Here is a 21,183-nt window from a genome sequence, read left to right on the forward strand (position 1 = left end):
ACAGCAGAGCACAGCAGGCAGATACAGGCCACGCCCAGGATGCTTTACTCTAAGGTTTATTCAAACGTTTGACAGGAAACATCACTGATGTACAAATTATTTAAGACCAACTGTCTATTGACAAAAATCACCAGGAGGATACATGAGCACAGTGTTCAGATCAGTAAAGCTCCTTTTCTCTTCATTGTATTGCATCGTGCAGGCCTTAAAAGTGTTTTTTTTGTTATTTTTTTTCAGCCTGGTTAGTTATGACAGAAAACAAACATGAATCAGACATCATGACAAAAAGTAACAAAAGAGAGAGAGAGAGAGAGAAAAAACAACTCTTGACAAATGATTCTATACAGTGGAAATCAGCTGTTCTACTCATCTGTACCAAACCATGCAAAGGTTCACAAAGGTGAAGCTTTTTTCACCTTTTGTGTAATAAAAGCACTTTAAATGGAAGTGACAAAAACAAATTTGCTAATTATTTTTTATAACGCTCGATAAAAGCACAGATTTTTCTTTTTTCATCAAATCTTTGCGGTTCACATCCTGAGAACTTTGCGTTATAAGGCAGAGGGGTATTTGCCATGGAATAACCTCAGAAACTCTTGGCCTCTCTGCTTGGAGGCAGCTCCACAGCTGAGCAGAGATGAATTGCTGTTTAATTAGAGATGCCCTGGTATGACCTACAGTATCTTCTAGCACTCAAAAGTACCAAAAACCAATGTGACTGTTTTACTCACTGTTGGCATTTTGGTCCGTTAAGTTCATTTAAAAGTACGTTTTGGAAAATATATTTTGTAGATCAAAGTGTTAGTAAGTTGGCAATCTCTCATTCGTCTTATAGTCATGAAAATAAAATAAAGCCTTTCTTATGCAAGAGTGCTGGTAGGAATATTTGGTATTATGGCCCAGTTGTGAAAATTTGAACTATTGGGCGAATACCTGTATAATAACAATACACGACAAGATACTACCGTATGTGCAGTGTGCACTCAGGAAAATAGTGTTTATACCAATAAAGACCAACATTTTTGAGCTTTGGGTTGAGAAGATTAAAAAAGGCAAGAAAGGAAATACTGCAGATGGTAGGAAGGAAACACAGTATCTGTGGAGGAATCTAAGGGCTAATGGTCAAAGAGTTAAGATTGCTGCTAGAATGGAAGTGACAGGCTCAAGGCAAAACAAAGGGAAGCAAGTCTGTTGTTGAGGACTTGAGGAGGAACACGAAGGGGAAGTCAGCGAAGGTCGCTCTCATCGTCCTGTATGGTTTTCTTGATGCGGAGAAGCATGGTGGTGAGCCACTGGTCCAACCGTGAGATGGTGTCAAATTCTTTCACCTGAGACATGAATGGTAAATATGACCAACAGGAACAGTAAAGGCCAGGTTGTATATTGTATATTTATTTCTCTTCTTTTTAACATACACAAACCTGCATGTTGACTATAACAGGTCATGTCACAAAATAAATATTTACATCACACACATTAGGACCCTTTTTAGCAATCGTCAAATCAATTTTATTTGTACCCAACACCTCACTCACAGATGATAATTTTGACACTTAAGCCTATTGACCCAGGAACAGCGTACAAAAAACTGATTTCAGTCGACAGTGTTTAAACTTATTGATGCAGAAACTACAAACAGCCTCAGTTTAAAAACCTTGGCCCACACGCCTTTATTCTGCTGAAGGAAAAACCGTCCACTCACCGAATCAGTATAGGCGTCCACATTCTGTTCTTCATAAGCATCTAGAAGTTTCTGGTGAGATAACATTTGACAACATCATCAGAAAGCCACAATACATCCTGAGAGATAAAGAAGCCACAATACAGAGTATACAGAGAAGGCCTTATGTGTACTATGTTATCTCATGCCCATGTTGGACCTCAGTGTTATTGAGAAGCATGCAGATGTTGGCAGGTTTAAGCACTTGGGCCTCGTTTCAGAAAGCAGACTCTGAGTTAAAAAACTTAACTTTAGGTTGACTAAGGTTGTTGATTTCAGAACAGGCGATAAAGGTTTGTTTAATAAACTGGGAGTTAATTTGACCCAGAGTTCAGCTCCAGCACCAGGAGATAAAAAGCCCTCATCAGTGTAACAAAGATAACATGATTCACCATGGCAACAAGTGAAAAAAAAGCCTCAACCCTCCTACTTCTCACCAGTGGAGTTTCATGAATGCTGACACAGGATCTGAGTACTGTACATATTTAAAACAAACAAACAAAAAGCAGTACTGTAGCAGCTGCAAAAGAACGTGAGCTCTCATTGTTGACCGAGTCAATACGGGAGTATTCATCAAAGCAAGAAGGAAGGTTGTTAATCAACAATGTATTCTATGTGTGTGTTTGTGCAGATGCAACTCAACAGGCACAAAACAAACTTAAACAATATAAAAATATTGTTCAAACAGCAGAGGGTGGTAAAATTTCATTACAAGCAGTCATGATTGTTTAACCTGTCCCAGTGGCTGCATTCAACATGTGATTTCAGAATCACAATTACTTTATTGATCCCCACAGGGAAATTCTTTTGTGACAAAGCTCCCAAACAGAAAAAAAAAAAAAGATTTAAGTCGTAAATCTTCTCAGCAAAAAGAACAAAAAAGAAAGCTAAACTATTTTTCAGGTGTTATAACCCTGCAAAAGCAAAAACCTAACCCAAATGTCTTTACACATACAGTCTCCAAATTTGTGCTGAGGCTATTGGATATGTTCACGTGTCTCCACTGTAATGTGATGGGGATGTGCGTATCTATGCATCCAGTCACACCTGGAAATAAATTCATACTACATTGATTATTGACAGACTGACAGACCTGCTATTCTGTGAAAGTGTTTTCTAATGAATTCCTGGAAACATTACAAAGTGTATATTAGACTTAACAGTGATGTTTCTTACAGCCTGGCGGACGGTTGCCTTGGACACATGCTTTGCATCACTGATGATATATAAATAAATTAAAAAATAGTGCAACACGAAGAATTATCTCTGAACTGAGCGCAGGTCAGCGAATATTGTTCAGATTGACGGTGCAGAAAAATGGAAACGCTCATCAGGGAATGATAAAACATTCAACCAACGTCCAATAATCCTGTCCTGACAGAGTATTTGTGTTTTAATATCACTTGGTTCTTCCACAAAAAGAACACGTCATGTCTACCACTGCTTTCAGTCCAGTCTGCAGGCAGAGGGAGAAACCCGGGGCTAGTTGGAGAAAAAAAAAACCTATGTCATGTTAAAAGAGTATGTTGCCTCAACTGCCTGAGCTGAACCGGCTTTGTGAAACCGAAACCCAGAGTTTCCCCCAACTCTGACTCAACCAACTGAGTTTTCACTAAACCTGTTTTCTGAATGGGGGCTCTGTTGGCGATTTTGAATAAAAACAAAAACAGAGCAGCAGTGAATAAGTTTCTCCATCTCCACACTTTCCTTTAACCCCTCTCCCATCAGTGTCAGTGGGGAAAATAAGCATATGATCCCTTGCTTATTTCACTTGATCAAATGTAAATTGATTTATAACGTTTATATGATGATATTATTTCTGGATTTTTTTGTTGATATTCTGTCTAAATAAACTTCCCATTAAAACCACAGATCGTCCATTTCTTTGTGGGGGAGAAGACTTACAAAATCAGTAGGGGATCAAATACTTATTTTCCCCACTCTACCTACATAATTACTCTGTGTTTATGTTTGAGGACAACAGAGCCAAACCCTACCTTCAACAGTTTGCATTCTCTCGAGTCTGAGAAGGCTGGAAACATTTCTTCGTACTTCTGCACAGCAAGCTGGGTGACAGAACAATGAATATTAGAGCAGCGGCTCATGTTACAACTGTTGTAGGTGGACACAAGTTCTGTGCAGCGGCTTACCTTTGCATTCAGCATGTCTACACAGAAGTGACAGAGCGCTGCCTTGAAGAAGTGATCTTTGGCACTGTATTTCAGCAGCGTGCTGTCCATTGCATGCGTTCCGACCTGGAAAGAAATCACAATTCAGTACAATTCAGGTTAGTTTTGTGGCTACTGACTGATAACATGGTGAGATGAAGGCTGCTGATAAGCATTACTTCACCTGTTCATAGATCTCTATAGCTTTTGGGTACTGCTCCAGCTGAGCTGCGTAGGTTGCTACTTTCAGAAGGCACTTGTTGGCTGAACTATAAAGGTGAGAAAATAAACAAGTCAATACAATATAATAATACAATGGCATGTTATGAAAAAAAAAAAAGATGCATTGATGCGATCTCTGTAAAGAGGAAAAAACAAATCAGGCTAGAAAATCTGACACTGGAGAGGAAATAGCACTCATTCAAATCAGTCACCTGGTGGATTCTTCCCCTTTGTAATAATCTGCTGCCTGTTCATAATGAGCAATGGCCTGGAATGGGAAACCAAACAAAGCGTTATCATTATCAGATTATCACTTAAACAAACTAATCCGTAGTTAAACTGGAAGCAAGAATTTACCCGAGGATTAATAGGTAAAAAAACTAACAAAACAAAAACAATAATAGTTATTTAATCTGACCTTGTCGATGTCCACCAGCTCTGTCTCATATATTTCAGCGATGGTGATATGATGTTTGGCTGCGATGGTGAAGCGCCCCTGGACACAAAAAACAACCAAGAAAGAGATTACCAACAGGGAGAGTCACATGGTACAGAAATAAAACAGATGCTAAACATACCAGATCTTAAACCATGTTAAATTCAGTCATTTAAAGACATGTAGAAGAATCCCCTGTTTACAGACTCACCATATCAGTGTAAATCTCAATAGCTCGGTTTAGGCAATTTATGGCCTCTGTAGGAAAAAAAGAAAGAAAACGACAATATTTAGACAAATGACATTTTACAAACCTTTCACTGTAATTTTCTGTGAATTCGTGTCAATAAAAGAACAAGTAAAGAATACACTTATATTTAAAGGTCAACCACCCATTTAATAATGGTCCTGTCTAAATGTGTCTAAAAGATGGCGACCACTGGCCTTGATGTCATTATTTATTCATATTTGTATTCATGCTGTTATAACTCTTCGTCTGGAAGGTCTTAATGTTATTTGACATGGACTTAGTGTACATGGTCTCTACTCAGACTGGTGCAGCAGCTTGTAATGGCAATTACAAGTGAATTTCAGTGGTTACATAACCTACATAATCCAAGGTAGCATGAGTAATGATTACCTTGTGGATCTGCTTTTTTGAATGCGTTTCCAGCGTCGATGAAGTTAGTCGCTGCATCGTGTTTGCTCTGCATCTGAAGGTGAAGGCAGGCAGCTTGGGAGAATGCATTTCCTGCAGCTGAAAATAAATGATTGCATGTTAGAAGTTGGGAAAGTCTCAACATCCCATAAACAAGTAAAAGGGAAATGGTTACTGTTCGGGTTTAGTGTAAAGCATCTTACCACACCAATTTTTGGCCATTTTGTACATGTTGGCTGCCCTCGCATACATGTCGCAGGCCTCTTCCAGCTTGGAGGAACCTCTGTGTGTCAGCACATGAGTTTAATTTAACAAGGAGTTCATCGTCTTTGACTGGACTCATACTAACAGAAAATCAAATGACATGATTGTAAGTCACAGATAGCGATAAAGTAAGTATATTTAGGCCATGATGCTTCACCAATACAGACATTCATTGTTCACCTAGCCAAGCAAAACATGAAAAGTTGTGAAGATGCAAATTTCACATTTTGATTTAGTGCAATATCATAACCATTATTATTAATAATAATACATGTACAGTTACATCATCTAGCTTTACAAAATACTGTCTCTGCTGTTCATAATTACTACTACTAATAATAATGTAAGTGAGTTAATTAAATAAAAACCCGCTTGAGCAAGTCTTTTGTTGTGTCCATGCTCAGCTGTGAGATGACACACTTGTCACACTAGTCCTTACTTAACCTGATGCAACTCACAAATCCGTCCCACTCTGATAATGTAAACAATAGTGACTGTGACAGGCATGTGATTTGCACCTCGCCACCTACTGACTATGCAAAAGAGTTTCCAGGTGATGGCGCTGCAGCTGCAAAGCCCCGAGATCAAATGTTGCAGAATTACTCTTATATAATGGCCTGACCCACACCTGGCTGCTATTATTATGAAGCCACCCTCAGGCACACACACACACACACACACTCCGGTGACTGCTACTACTACACTACATGGAGGTTTATTGTGGTTATTGTCAGGTGTGTTGACCAGGGATGCGTGTAGAGATAACGTTAACGCTGCGCATGTTGATTAACTGCAGCGCTGAGCAACACTTGTGTTAACACCGATCACAACAACCTGACTTCGGGGACAGCGAGGTCCAGTGTTGCAGCACTGGGTTAAGACTATGGTGCTGTTTTTTTTGTTGTTGTTGTTGTGTTGGTTGTTGTTGTTGTTTTTGACAGCTAACCTCCTTCCGCTTAGTTGGCCTTAGCTTGACAGTGTTAGCTCAGCAGCAGCTAGCCGATGTACTCACCCAAACAGCGCTCCGAAAAACGACTGCGATGACTTTACTTTCTTCTCGGCCTCAGCCATTAAGGCGTTTGCCTCCTTTTCTTTGCCGCTGTTATCCATTTTTGTGTCGTTGCTCTGTTTTTTGACGGGGAAACGAGCAAAATGTGAAACCCAACGACTCGCTAACCAGCGCTAGCAGCAACGGGTTTGCCTTGTCACATCACCGGCAGCGAAGTGACCATCACCTCCGTCATGTGACACAGGCTGCAGAAGACACTGGTGCTGCGTTCAGGTGCTGCTCGTAAAGCGCCACTTTGTTGCTATGTTTGTTGAAAAGGAATCAAGTAACATCAAACTTTAATCATTTGTAAATATTATCATACAACTCATAAAGTATACCAAGCCACACACGCACACACATATTGACTTCAGTCTTATACTTGGTTATATAATTCATAAAGCAATGCACACAATCATATATAATGAATATCAGACCGACTGTGTACAATAACACAAAAGGTATGTTTCTGAAATTGTGCCCTTCAACTTGTCATTTCACTTCTTTCTTTTTTTTTTTTACATGAATAACAAAGTTTATTCATATAATGAATAGTGAATAGTGAATAGTTCAACTGACCTTACATGTGTTACTTGTGTAACCGAAGTAAAACAAACTTTTAGAATAGTAGTAGCTTTAGAGGTGAAATCTTAATTCTCTCAGGATGTTAATTTCATGCAAATTAATGTTTTGGAGTTTTATTAAATGTTTCTGTTCCTGTATGGTTACATAATAGTTGGATTCAATGAAAAAAAGAAAATAAAGTAAAAGTGATGTAGCCTACATTTTTGTTTGCTCAGCATTTAAATCTGGACAAGTAGTAGGCTACTAGTGGATTCGATCACTTCCTCCTACACACCCCAGTCTGTTCAGGGATTTGTATCATCAACTGTTCTGTTTTTGATGTTAGGACTAGATACAGCTGAGTTACCAACAGCCTTATGATTACAAAGCACTTAGCCTACTTGATGGACATTTTGTGACATTATTGCACAATTTTGTGATCTTTTGTAATGACAATAACATTTCACAGCGTTATGGAATAGGTCTGTTCCGCCCCTATTGTCCCACATAAAATATCCCTGTTCAAGCATATTAAAAAAATCATTAATCCTGGTATAGGTAGGATAAAAGCATCCTATCTATGTATCTATCTATCTATGTATCTATCTATCTATCTATCTATCTATCTATCTATCTATCTATCTATCTATCTATCTATCTATCTATCTATCTGTTGTAAACACTTTGCAAGTACTAAACGAACAATTTGGTCCGCTTTCCTATCGGATGCACCAATGTTTTCTAACTTTTCCCTCATGATGACACCCGTTTTTTTTGGTTACAACACACATTCCTGTACTATTACTTTTTGTTGTTGTTGCCCAATCCTTATAGTAACAGAGCAGCAGAGCAGCTTCACTGGAGGGAGAAAGCTAAACCTCGCACTCGAGCCTGTAGTGAGAATGGATGTCGATAAGGAGCTGAGCAGTGGAGCCATAGATTTCAATCAGGCAAAACGGAAGTCTGCTGTTTCCTGCCTGTAGTTGGGTCCTGTACAGCAGCCCGTGCGAGGCTGTCCTGGAGACCCCGCGCTGCCTGCACCTCTATCGTCTCGGGTGAGTTTGTTACAAAACAGCATTTTTCTCTATTTACACGAATATCTCTAACAAAGCTGCGGTATTTATGCACTGCGGACAACCCGCAAGCTGCACCGCTACCGTCATCGACACGCCACGCCGCTGCAGGAGCCGGCAAACATGGTCATTTTCCACCGAAATTCCCAAGCATACCCCCCTCATCCAAGACTATTCCTACATTAACTCATATTTTGCTTGCAAGAGGAGACAGATAGCTCGGCACGCAATTACGTTTACACCTCTAAGCAAACAATACTGCCCTTTCTCGGTTGAATCGAGGCGCCGCTGTACGATACGAGTGTTAAAAATGTGTCAGTCGGTGGTTTGTTTTGAATGTCAAAGGCTCAAGCTAGCCTTAGTACGTCTGAATATTGTTGATAGCTGCTGCTGCTGCTTGACTTAGCAGGCTAGCTAGCTTAGCTAACGAAATTCAACCCAGATGCATGAAAATGCGTGAAATAGGGGTGAAACGGGTTTCCCGGAATCAATCGTTTTATTAAAATAAAGTCTTAAGACAGTCGCGTAGTGGTTAAATAAGACGTGTTGTTACGACTTGGCAAAATATGCATGGAAAGCTCTTTGAAAACACCAGCTAGCATTGAGCTAGCCGCTTGCAGTGCCCCCATTCATATCCTGCGCACTGGCTCTGCTCTGACCGAGTAATGGCTACGATCCGCTGCGTTTTTAGAGCGGCAACCGGGGATGCGTCCCCTCTTTAACCACGGTAATGTGCTCGCTTGCTTTATCTGGCGACTAGCAGTGACGGTGTTATTGAAAGTGTTGTTGTGCACAGTCGTTGAGCCTTTACTTGTGGTGGATTCAGTCCCCGACAGCCCGCACTCTTAATCTTTCCCAGGGCTGTGTGTGAAAACCGCGCGTTTTCAGTTTGTTGTCTATTTCCATCCGCTGTTTCTCGATGTGAGGCAAACATCTGCTTGGTCTGGAGTGCAACAACCTTTTTATATATGTATATAAAAACAGTTGCTTCTGTGTTTGCTTTATTCAGAGTAGATTCGCAGCTTACTAGATGTCTGACAGTATTAGGTGATGTAATGTTTTGAGTAGATAATGTGGTTAATTTATACACTAAAAACAAAACAAAGAGCACGGTTTGGAGCTGGTATTTAGACTGATGTTGCAGTGAACCAAACATGTACTACCCGTTTCTATCTGTAAGTCCTTAAAATGCTTCATCAAAATTAATTATTAGTTATTTTGGACATAAATTAGAGTGGCTGAAAATGCAGTCTCAAACAGTATATTTTTAAAACGTGTTTCTGTGACTGTCTTGCACATGTGAAGAACAACTATAAATCAACACTCAAACTGTCACTAAATATCCAGCTGAAATAAGACACTGTGTTGCAATAACACTACAACAGAAATATTAGTATGTACATATATTATAAAAATGAATTCAAATTAGTCATATTTTGTTTATGCTGTTTTTATGAGTGTATTGATAATTAAATGAATTACTTGTGGTCTTTAAACCCCTTTTCCTCTTCAACAGTTGTCATGGATGATGAAGACGGCAGGTGCCTTCTAGATGTAATTTGGTAAGTCATTGTTGAAGAAGTATTGGACCAGCTTGATAGTGTAACAGTCTGTTCAGTCGTCTCTTTCGTCCCGTTGTGAATCACATTGTTTTCTTTTGCAGTGACCCAGAAGCTCTCAATGACTTTCTTCATGGATCTGAGACCCATGTGAGTAACAGAGAAAAAAAACCAAAAAATGTTAAAGATGTCACATCTGTTGGGCTTGTGATTTCTAGTTTCAAAAAATGGGTTTGTTATTGATGTGACGAGGAGTGTGAGTTGTGCGTGTTTTTGTCAGAGCTTGTGTGACTACGTGCTTGAGTCACTTATTAGGGTTGATGTACACTGAAACCCACGTCATTCACTGCTTTCATTTACTTATTTTTTTATTTTTACTGCTTTCTCTGCTTAATGGTTGTCTTTTCTGTTTGATTGCACTATGTATGGTTTCACCCTGGCTTCCCCTATATTAGGCTAATTCACAAAATGAGAAATGCTAATACTAACACTTCCCAACTCTGTGTTATTCCTGTCATTTTGCCCCCTCCCCAACCCCCACCCCCCGTCGCTTATCTTTTCGCTGGTTCTTTACAATCTGGGTTCTCTGGGTTCTGTCCTTTCCTTGCCCTTCTCCTCCGTTTGATGGTCTGTATGTTTCTTTGTCCTGGTGGCTTTTGCCTGCTGGTTTGGGTGCCTTGGGTTTCTGTCTATCCTATCCTGGGTGGGTGTGTCTGTAGTTGGACACTGACGACCTTTTGGATGGTTCGAGTGACCCCTCCAGCTCGTTCTTCTCTACCACTGGGGTGAGTAAAATCCCCCAATCCTCCACCTCCTCCTCCTGTTTGCTATCCGTCTGTGTAGCATGCATCCCCAAATACCCTCCCCTTTCCACTAACATACTTACAGTCTACGAGCTTTGATTTTCTGCGATGTGACAAGAGGTTTTTATGGGGTTTTCATGTCTGCAATTCTGCGTTAACTCTGTTATACTCCTCGCCATCACTTCTACATCCAGCCATCAAAACAGAAGCCATCACCGGGTTTCACTTCTCTCCGTTGTCTTTCTCTTTAAGGGCCATGTTCCAGAGGTCCAGCCTGCAGTCCAGCTGTCGGCCAGCGAGCCGACAGGCCTGCCCAGAGTCAGTGTTGACCTGGACTTCCTGGAGGATGAAGACATATTGGGAGGATCCCCAGGTGGTGAAGGTGGAAGCAATGGCATTGGGACAAATCACGAGCCGTGTGACATCCTACAGCAGAGCTTGGCTGAAGCCAACATCACAGAGCAGAGCTTACAGGAGGCAGAGGCCGAGCTGGACCTGGGCTCCTTTGGGATTCCAGGCCTTACACAGGTGGTTCAGACGCTGCCTGACGCCAGCCTCTCTGGGGCCGGAGGTGCCGCCGTTGGTGTAGGCATAGGCGTTGGTGTTGGGGGAGCAGCGGCAATTTTCCCTGGGTCGGCGCCAAGCACCACTGCTACTCCCCCCAATGCCACAGCCGACATGCTGGGGTCAGTGCTCGCTCAGCAGGGCCTTCAGCTCCAGTCCCAGGTCATGAACAAGGCCATTAGTGTTCAGCCCTTTATGCAGCCTGTGGGCCTGGGAAATGTGACGCTTCAATCCATTTCAAGTCTCCAAGCTCTTCCTAACGGGAGTCAGTCTGGACATTTGGGTATCGGACAGATTCAGGTTGTGGGTCAGCCCACAGTCATGACTATCAATCAGTCTGGGCAGCCAATCCTGGCCAAAGCCATGGGTGGTTACCAGCTGCATCAGTCTGGGCCAGACGTATCAGGTGCTGGTTCCCAGGCGGGGCTTGGAGGCTCAGGAGGTGGACTTGTGATCCAAGGTAACAAAGCCACTTTGGGATCTCCAGCTTTAAATGGACCGGCTGTTTGTGTCAGCAGCACAAACAGCAGCAGTGGTGTTACAATGACGGCTCCTGCTGGCCTTGTGGGCTTTGGCAACAACCCTCTAAGTTCAGGAATTGGAGCTCAGACACAAACTCAAGGCCAAATCATGCAGAACGTGATCATCCAGCGCACACCAACACCCATTCAGCCTAAACCCCCTCAGGGGGGTGCCATCCAAACGAAACTCTTCAAACAGCAGCAGCCGCAGCAGCAGCCGCAGCAAGCACCCCAACCCCTGCAAAACGATGCCCACAAGGCTCTGGGGCTGCAGCAAATTCCAGTTTCTGCTGCTCAGAATGTAGCCTTCCTGACAGGAAAGGCAGGCTCTAATGTTGTCCTGAGTACTCAAGCTACAACACAAGGCGCGCAGTTTCAACAAACCCTATTCAAGCAACAAGGAGCACAACCATCTGGCAAGCCCCTCAGTGTACACTTGTTAAACCAATCAGGCAGCATCGTTCTACCCCCTCAGACAGTCCTGCAAGGTCAAAATCACCAGTTTCTCCTGCCACAGCTGCAGGCGGGCGGGCAGATCCTGACCCAGCACCCTGGGGGTCACATCATAACCAGCCAGGGTCCTGGTGGACAGCTCATTGCGAACCAGATTTTAACTGCAAACCAGAACATCAACTTGGGTCAGGTGTTGACTTCACAGGGCCACCCCGGGGCGGCCCACATCCTCTCTGGGCCCATTCAGCTCCAGTCCGGCCAGATGGGCACACCCACCCTCTTTCAGATGCCTGTCTCATTGGCTCAGACTCAAAGCCAGACGCAGACCCACACTGTCTCAGGTCACGCCCAGACAGTCATACAGGGTATGCCGATCCAGAACTCCCTAACCATGCTGAGCCAGGTGGAGGGGCTGAGCCCGGCCGTCACACTTCAGCCGGCCCTGCAGCCTCAGCCAGGTGGAGTCCCCAACAACAGCAGCAGCGGCAGCACAGGAGCAGCGACCATGGCTCAAGGCCAGCCGGGGGAGTGCGTTGCTGTGCTGGGTAGCACCACAGACCAGGCTGCTCATCCCACTCAGCAGCATGTGCCGCAGTCCTCCATCCTGGCCATGCAACCGGCTTCCTCTGTGTCTGCAGCTATCACAGTACCCTCCTCTTCTCCGTCCATGTCTGTGTCCACCTCTTCCTCTGTCACAGCAGTGGGGCTGGTCCCCCCTCAGGCTCAGCACAGTCCAGGGAGGTTACTGCTCACCAACCAGGGCTCCAGCATGATCTTGAGCCAGGAGTCGCTGCAGATGTTCCTGCAACAGGTCAGTGCGCCACTCTCTGCACGTTGGCTTCAGTTACATCCAGTTTAACATTGTCTTAAATATCAAATAACATGCACGGAGTGATATGTTGGTCTGACTTCTTTGGTTTACTATTTTACCCCCCTTCCCTCCAATCCCCTTCCTCCTCCCCTCCCTCGTCCTGAAATGGTAAATGTACTCCTATCAGGAGCAGCAGCATCAAACAGAGAATGAGTCAACCCCCTCTGTGGGCGTACCAGCGTCTGTAATCGTCAGCAGCAACAACATCACTGCTCTGGCCCCCGCTGTCCATGACAGCCAATTAACTGACTCTTGGGTGGGTCAGAGCCACAGTCCTTCCCCTGGCCCCTCCCACATGACAGCAGTGGTAAAGCAGGTAGAAATGCCCCTTTATGTTAAGCCCCACCCACTTGCTGCTGCTGCCGCCACGACGTTAGGGTATCTTACCTTTCCCCATCACTGCTCTCTTCTCCTCTCCTGCATTACTCATTGCTTCCATCATGGCTCTCACTGTTGCTGTGCAATCCCTATAGCAAAAAAATTACTCATTTGCTTGCAGCTTCTGTTTGTCTCTAACATCGCTTCGTTATTACGTAAAGGCATGATCATTCCAGTAGCTCATATGTATCGTGTTTAAGCCTCTGTGCTATTTTGATATTTAACTTTAATATGGGACTGGTAATCAAATGCCAGTTGTTTTTTTAACTAAAGTTAATTGTTGAACTAATTTGGTATTTTTTCATTCAGCTATGTATTGTGTAACGGAATACAAATACCATGCTCATGCTTAATAGAAGAACTACCAAGGTGCCAGGTGCATCCTCTTTATCCTTTTTACTAACACTGATTCAACCAACTCACCTCGCTCAATCAAATTCGATCAGCTCACCTTCATCTTCCACATTACTGACCAATGACTGATCAATTGATCCACACCTCTCAACTCACATCTCATTAAGACTTATGTGTGCTTACAGTGCCACTACCCTGTGTAACCCCTAATCTGACCACTGTAATGATCCCCAGACCAAAATGACATGCTCCCCTGCCTCCTGTCCCTCTAGTGTTTGGATCACCTATTACTTAACCATCACAGGCCAGCAGATCTTTACTTCTTGCTTTTGTCAGCGTCTTTTCGGCTCGCTAGATGATCATTGCTCCCCTTTTTTGTATGTAATCCTCCTCCTCCTCCTCAAAAAAGAAAAATCATTGGGCTTCTCTTACTTTTACTTAAGCAGCTACTCAGTTTTAAAGTCTAACTCTTGGCTTTCGTATTGTTTGGTGTTTTATCCACGTTTGTGTAATTTTGTATCGGGGCTGGGCGATAATTCCATATCTCCGTGCAATACTTTTCAGTGTTTTGAGATAATGAGTATGATTCGTGTGACTTAACCTCTACAAAATTAGTTACTGAGGTGTTTATTTGTCTTATGCAATGTGTAAAAAATAGCCAGTAGATCATTTTCATTGTCATAAACATCATGTGAAGTATTTTACATATGATTGTGAACACTTTTGCTATGTCATCATAATTATTCATGTCTTTAATATATCCTAATTAAATCTGTGATATAGTCATATCGCCCAGCCCTACTTTGTACCTAGAATCAAATCTTTAAACTATGTACTACAATCACATTTTGTATGGACTGCATGCATGTAGAAATGTAGACGTAGTGCATGTAGAACATTTTGTGTGTTTGATTTATTTATTTTTCTCTTTGTGCTTAATATCCCAGTTTCCTCTTGTGTTCAGATAGTGTTTGTGAATCAGACAAGCATATCAATCCATTGTGATTCCACTTCTCCAGGTACCCTCCAGTGGACACCAGCAGCCCCTGAAGATCCAGGGCATGTCCCCGTCAACAGCCTTGACCACTCACACCACAGCACCCCCAGTGGCAGACAGTCCACAGCCTTCTCAGTCTCCTCTCACGCTGAGCCAGCAGATCCAGTCACCACACCATCAGCAGCAGTCACGTCCTCCGTCTCAGCCTCAGCCACAGTCTCAGACTCCCTCCCGCTCGTGCACGCCCTCGTCCCACCCCCAGCTCTTTATTGTCCATAACCAAATCGCAGAGTCTCCCCAACCGGCTGCACAAGGCCAGCTGCAGCAGACTCAGCTCCAGCAGGCTCACATTCAAGTTCAGCTTCAGACTCAGCCGCGGCCGGCCTCCCAGCCAGCCCCCTATCAACAAGATATGCCTCCTGTGTCACAGTCACCTAAGCCTCCTGCTGCGCCGCCTGCACAGCACCAGTTCACTGCACCTCCCGTCAGCACTTCCACTCCTGCTGTAGTGAAAACCCAGGTTCCCATCCCGGGCCTGACAGCAGAGCAGCAGCACCACCTGCAATTAGTGGGAGCGCAAATTCAGACCCTGTCAGGCATCACCCAGCCCTCACCTCAGCAGAAACAGTTGCTGGATAAGCTGCACCAGGTATTGTCCCAGTTCACCTCTAAATTATCTTTAATAAAGCTTTCTTGTCAGTAAAACCATCTTATGTATTTTGAACCAACTCCTCTTTTACCTTCCCATGCTTGAGCAGCTGAATCTCTTCAAACTGCCCGTGCTTGTGTCTTTATTTATTTATTTATTACATTTTTTGTCCTGTGTTTCATCTCACTGATGTAGCTCTTAGTATGTATCTCAGTTGTTGTTGTTGTTGTTGTTGTTTTACTTGCAAGAATTTAGTATATTTGTAATGCCTTGAGTATATTTGTAATGCCTTTGTGTACTGTAGAAAGGGTTAAATGGTGGGCTGAATGATATGCAGGGAAAAAGTCAGATTGCAACTGTTGACAGTTTTTGCAATTGCAACATCAGTCACAGTTTCAGGTGGAATAGGTAAATGTTATTGACTATGAAAATATACCAAGATGACGATGATGTGATTTTTGTTGAAGCTTGTACCAAACATGCTTTTCCTTTAGATCTGTAGAACATCTTGTAGGCCCGGGGCATCTCTGCAGTATCACACATTAGTGGTCTGTTTGTGTCATATTTTACCTGACCAAACACAATCATGAAATTTTAGTTGATGATTAATTGTTGTGTTTAATGATAATTGTCTTTTTCTGACCATTTCATGCCACTAAATGGTATAAGCCTATACAGAGTTAAATAATACACATACTTATGGAGAAGAAGAGACATTTATTGGTATTAAACATATGAACATAGAAATAACATTTTCATTTCTGTTTGGCTTCAGGCTTTGCAACTTAATCCACAATGCTAATGTCAATAGATGCTCATTGAGTTGTGAATAGGCCAAATAATTGCAGTCAGCTCAAAAAATTGGCAATCAATGAATTATTATTATTAATAATTATGTAATAATTGTGACAGGCGTACTCCCGGTGATTCAATATGTAATGAACTCATCAGCATGATTCAGAGCTCATCTGATGTCAGCCAGATCGATTCATCTGGAGTTGAACATGTAAACAAACTGTCCTGCTGTGTTTTCAGGTCCAGCAGAACATCCTGCTGCAGTCCAAGCAGTCTGCTCAGCCTCAGCCTCAAGCCGCCAGTCAGTTCAGTTCTCAGCAAGATGTGCCTGTTGATAAAGCTGTGATTACATCAACAGCCAGCACTGGTACACCTGCTCAGCTGCCCTCTGTGCTGAAACCGATGTCAGTGCTTGTCAAAACCCCTGCTACAGGTGAGACACCATTTACCGTTAATGATGCAAAAAGACAGGACGCTGAGCACTCCTTGAACTACTTTCCTTTGTAATGATTTTGTTGTGTCTTATTTTAGCATCAAGTGACTTACAGGTATTCTCAGGAGCCCAAGGGCCAGCTGGAGCAATGGTGAATCAGACTGTCACTCCTGCCAGCCTTACCCAGCCTGCACAGGTAGGTCACATTGCAGCCAGTTCCTCTTTGAAGAAATGGGGGCTTAATGCATATTATTGTGTTAGCTATTCTACATTTTCTAACAATTCAACACTTCAATTTCAAAATGTTTTAATTGTTGATTTTTTTATTTTTTTATTTTTTTTTAAGGGTTTTGTCAGTTTCTATACTTAAACGTTCTGAACTAAATTTCCCCACAGGTTCAGCCAAAGCCAGGAGTGATCAGCTCAGTTGGAGGGATGACTCTGGGGAAAGGAGGAATGCAGATACAGGTGTTAGGAGCTAGTCTGACTCAAATGCCTGCTCCACAGCCCCCAGCTCCAGCACAAACTCAGGTAGTGTAGCAGTGTCAGGATGTCAGGAAGAGACTGCCTCTCATGCTTCAGTCTCAAGGTTTTTACATTTTGGGTTTACTCTCTTACATCACAGACAACAACAATGAAGATGCCTTTCAGCGCAGAGCCCAGCAAAGAAGCCAGGTGTGTGTTGTGTATGTTTTAATAATAATTTGAACTGTTTAAAACGCCAATTTTTTAAAAAGAATAGTGTTTCTCTACACATGGCTCATTGCAGGATGCTAGAACAGCTGAGGAAACAGCAGGGTTCAGTGCTTCACCCAAACTACAGTGCTCCTTTCCACTCTTTTGAGGACACACTGCACAGACTGCTGCCTTACCATCTCTACCAGGGAACTGCCAACTCCTCTCAAGACTATCAAAGAGGTAACAAACTCCAGGCCTTTGGTGCAGGTAATATAGAATTTATCAGCCTGTCCCAAATTGAAAGTCTTCACAATTCTTGGTTCTCTTGTGCGCAGTGGATGATGAATTTGAGAGGGTCTCCTGCCAGCTGCTGAAAAGGACCCAGGCCATGCTGGATAAATATCGCTACTTGCTCTTTGCAGAGTCAAAAGTAAGTTTATAAACCGTAAGCCGTCTTGTCGTCCCCTTTGCCCCTGAGTTGATATTGACCTGATGTTTTTTGGCGTTTGAACCTGAGCAGAGACTGGGCCCCTCGGCAGAGATGGTGATGATCGATCGGATGTTCATTCAGGAGGAGAAGATTGCGTTGAATCAGGACAGAATTCTGGCCAAGGAGAGACCAGGTGCCGTCCCGCTGTCTGTCATATGGAGCCGTCTTGCCGTTGTCTTCATTTAAATTCTATGCTAATGATGTGATTGTGTTGGTTTCATTTCAGAGGAGTTTGTAGCCAACGCACGCATGTTGGAGAGTGTAGTTTCATCCCAAGAGAGGTCCACTGTTGAGCACACCTCAGCGAGTGGAGGTGCAACCGCTGCTGCCCCTGCTCCGACGCCTGCTGCTCCTGCTCCTGCCCCGCTTCCAAACATCACCCCGAACCCTCCTCCTGCACCCACCCCAGTTCAAGCCCCGGCCCTGGCCCCAGCTCCTGTCCCTGTCCCCGCTCCAGTTCCTGCCCCTGCTCCAGTACCTGCCCCCGCCCCTGCTCTTCCTCCTCCTCCCCCTCCTGCCGCCCCCTCTGTCACCCACTTTCCCCCTACCAAGCTGGTAATAAAGCAGGGAGGAGGAGGAGCCTCGGTGTCTTGGTCTAGCAGCTGTCCACCACCTCCAGCTGCAGCAGCAGGCAAGCCGGTGGTCGAGCCCACCAGCCAGAGCTCCTCCTTCAGCCGTGCTCCGGCAGCAGCGGCAGCAGCGTCCTCCTCCTTCTCATCCTCGTCCTTCAACTCTCAAGCGGCGGACGACGACGACGCTCTCCCGCAGAGAACCAGCAAGCCGCCTATGAAGACGTACGAGGCTCGCAGGAGAATCGGCTTGAAGCTGAAGATCAAGCAGGATCAGACGGGGTTCAGTAAGGTGGTCCACAACACCGCGCTAGACCCAGTACACACACCGCAACCTCAGCAGAGCAGCCAGTCCACGTCCCAGCCTCAGCCTCCGCCTGAAGCTGTCGTTCCACATCCAAAGCCCCAACCTTTATCGACTCCTCCCACTACAGTCATCAGAACTCAGTCTCCTGTATGCACAGCTTCTTCTGCCTCATCAGTCACCATAGCAACCACTCAGTGTAACCCACCACTGAGAGGTAACGCTCTTCCCAATGCAGCCCCATCTTCCTCTACCTCTTCCTCTCATACTTGGTCATCAGTGTCCTCCTCCTCTTCCTCCTCCTCCTCCTCCACTCAGATGAATGGGACATTGGATCATCATGGTATGGGTGGGGTCAAACACAATCCTGCCTCCACTGCCAACCCCTCGCCCACGACCTGTCGCCTCCCCCTTCGGAAAACCTACCGGGAAAACATTAGCCCCCGCGTCAGACCTGGCGTCCCCGGGGGAGGAGACGAAAGTCTGTCCTACCCCAGACCCACGCCGTCACCCCCCAGGCACGCGGCCTCATCTCCTCCCTCAGAGCGGACAGTGATAGCCAGTGTGAAGGTGGAGAAAAGAGGCAGGGAGGCGTCACACGCTCACACAGAGTCGAGCCACGAAACGGGCCGTTTGGCGAGTGCAATGCAGGGGCTGGACGAAGTGGACGAGGTGTTCAACCGCGGCATCAAAGCCACGCAACAACATCACCTCCCACAGCTACTGGACAAGGACGGGGCGAAGGAGCGAGTGGAGGAGCACACAGACCAAGAGACAGATGTAAGTAAATACAAGAGGGCGGGCGGGAAAAATAGACACAGGGTAGGCGGGACTTTCAGAATGGACCAGCATGCCCCTGGGCCCCCCTCCCCGGAGTCCTCCTTCACACGAGACTCTTTGCTTCCTGCCAAACGCTGCAAATCAGACTCCCCCGACATGGATAACGCCAGCTTCTCCAGCGGCAGCCCTCCGGACGACTCTCTGAACGAGCACCTCCAGTGCGCCATCGACAGCATCCTCAACCTGCAGCAGGAGCCCTCTGCCCGCGGGCACCACATCAAAGGGGGCCACAGCAGGTCCCATCAACACCAAAGCCAGCGCGCGGGGGGCTCGGCAGCTTCGTCACACAGACCCTCAGTCCCGCCTCCCTCCTCTGCTTCCTCGTCGTCCTCCTTGGCCCAGCACCCTCAGGTCGGTGGCCGTGGCCACAATGGCAGCCTGGTGCCCCAGACTCAAAGCAGATAACAGCCCCTCAGCCCCAGGCCGGACTGACATGGGGGAACTAAGAGACAGATTTCAAGGCAGGGGAAGGGGGGGACACTGTGAAAACAGTATCACTGTACTACTCTGCCAAGCTGCGTTGGCTTTGTTTGTCCATTTGAATTGTCCAGACATTTCTTTGTCATTTACAGCCTGAAGTAGACCTGTGGTGGAATAAGTGTGAGTGTGGTCTAAGGTAAAAACTGTCTCTGTTAGTTGCAGACTTGATGATGCCTGCCGTTTTTGTATGTGTTCTGTCAGCCAAGCTTGAGAAACAAGAAATTGTCAGAGGTTGCTGTTCTCTTTTTTTCTTTCCTTTTTCATTTCATAACTTTTTCTTTCTTTCTTTCTCATTCACTGTTCATACATTCCTTAGTGTGGCCGGAGCATCAGTCCACAGCGGTTCATCTCCTGGTTTAAACGGTGTCTCGATGAGCATCAGGCAGCTTGTTTTAACAGTTCAGAAGACGGCAACCTTCTTTCACCTGGTTACCTGCAGCCGAGAGGCTGTAAAAGGTCATAATACACACATTGTTTCCTTTTATCAACCAAATGTAATCCTCTTACCACAAAGATAATGCTGCTCTTCTGATGCAAACAGCACCTGCTAAAATGACACAGCCCAGCCCTTTTATCAAGATGAAATGTCTTCAGACAGTAAAATGAATTCAGACACAGTACTTCGCTGCTCACAAGCAGCTGCTCTTTGTCTTCAATTGGTAAAATCAAGTAACCTCATCCTCCATTATACCTGCATTTCACATAGACATTATGTGCATTTAAAATAGAAAACACTGAGAAAATAATTTGGAAAATTGTGAGGTTTGATGTAAATGAACATGTAATGAAGTTCAGTTATTTTTCTGTTTCTGATGTCAGGTGACTTTCTATGTTATAGTTTTTAGACAACGCCTCCATACACACCTGCTGCCCCCCCCCTGTTGCCTACAATGCCGGTTAAGACTTTATGCGTTTTAGTCAGCAGGGGGCAGGCCAGTTTTAACTGTTGATTTTCTGTGTTTTCAGTCTGTTTGTTTCTTCAACTGTATCCCTGCCTCCTCCTCCTCTTTGTGTGTGTGTTTTTTTTTTTTAAAGCCTGGTGGACAATTCAAACACAAGCACAAGCATTGAGATGGAAAAAAAGGAACAATAATAATGTACAAAAAGACCGTGAGAGAATTTGAAGTATAGTATTACAGATTAATTTTGTATTGTATTTATTGTGTATAATGACACTTTTTAAAAACAAATGTACATTTAGTAAAACTGTAAATTAAACCTTGCTTCTTTTATGAAACATTGCAGGTCACCTAGTCATTTGTCCAGCTGTTGACACATTGATTCCTCTTCTC

General features: G+C 44.4%; 3 protein-coding genes across 12 annotated transcripts in view; 1 reads left to right on the forward strand and 2 right to left on the reverse strand.

Annotated features, from left to right (window-relative positions):
* nup88 (nucleoporin 88) overlaps positions 1-21,183 on the reverse strand; it is a 109,946-nt gene that overhangs the window by 76,992 nt on the left and 11,771 nt on the right. The window lies entirely within an intron of this gene.
* On the reverse strand, positions 41-6,694 carry napab (N-ethylmaleimide-sensitive factor attachment protein, alpha b). Its single transcript, XM_085795829.1, has 11 exons — positions 6,481-6,694; positions 5,408-5,487; positions 5,187-5,303; positions 4,758-4,804; positions 4,529-4,606; positions 4,323-4,378; positions 4,073-4,157; positions 3,871-3,975; positions 3,718-3,786; positions 1,703-1,753; positions 41-1,328 (listed from the first exon to the last, which is right to left on the reverse strand). Exons 1-11 carry the CDS (start codon positions 6,576-6,578, stop codon positions 1,227-1,229), a joined length of 888 nt encoding a protein of 295 aa, XP_085651955.1. The 5' UTR covers positions 6,579-6,694; the 3' UTR covers positions 41-1,226.
* bicra (BRD4 interacting chromatin remodeling complex associated protein) lies at positions 8,022-21,128 on the forward strand. Of its 10 annotated transcripts, none has more exons than XM_085795831.1 (15): positions 8,022-8,135; positions 9,670-9,715; positions 9,817-9,862; positions 10,432-10,497; positions 10,768-12,864; positions 13,052-13,240; positions 14,676-15,302; positions 16,338-16,530; positions 16,629-16,726; positions 16,927-17,061; positions 17,156-17,205; positions 17,300-17,448; positions 17,544-17,638; positions 17,729-17,831; positions 17,925-21,128. In XM_085795831.1, the coding sequence occupies exons 2-15, from the start codon at positions 9,675-9,677 to the stop codon at positions 19,814-19,816; spliced, it is 5,781 nt and encodes a 1,926-aa protein (XP_085651957.1). In that variant the 5' UTR covers positions 8,022-8,135; positions 9,670-9,674; the 3' UTR covers positions 19,817-21,128. The 10 variants fall into 10 exon arrangements, with proteins under 10 accessions (XP_085651957.1, XP_085651961.1, XP_085651962.1 ...); XM_085795839.1 differs by having other exon boundaries at positions 8,110-8,135; positions 17,726-17,831; XM_085795835.1 differs by lacking the exon at positions 13,052-13,240 and having other exon boundaries at positions 17,726-17,831.

The sequence above is a fragment of the Trachurus japonicus genome, chromosome 13 (assembly GCF_045865225.1).
Source record: "Trachurus japonicus isolate A0001 chromosome 13, Traja_1.0".
Taxonomy (NCBI): Eukaryota; Metazoa; Chordata; class Actinopteri; order Carangiformes; family Carangidae; genus Trachurus; species Trachurus japonicus.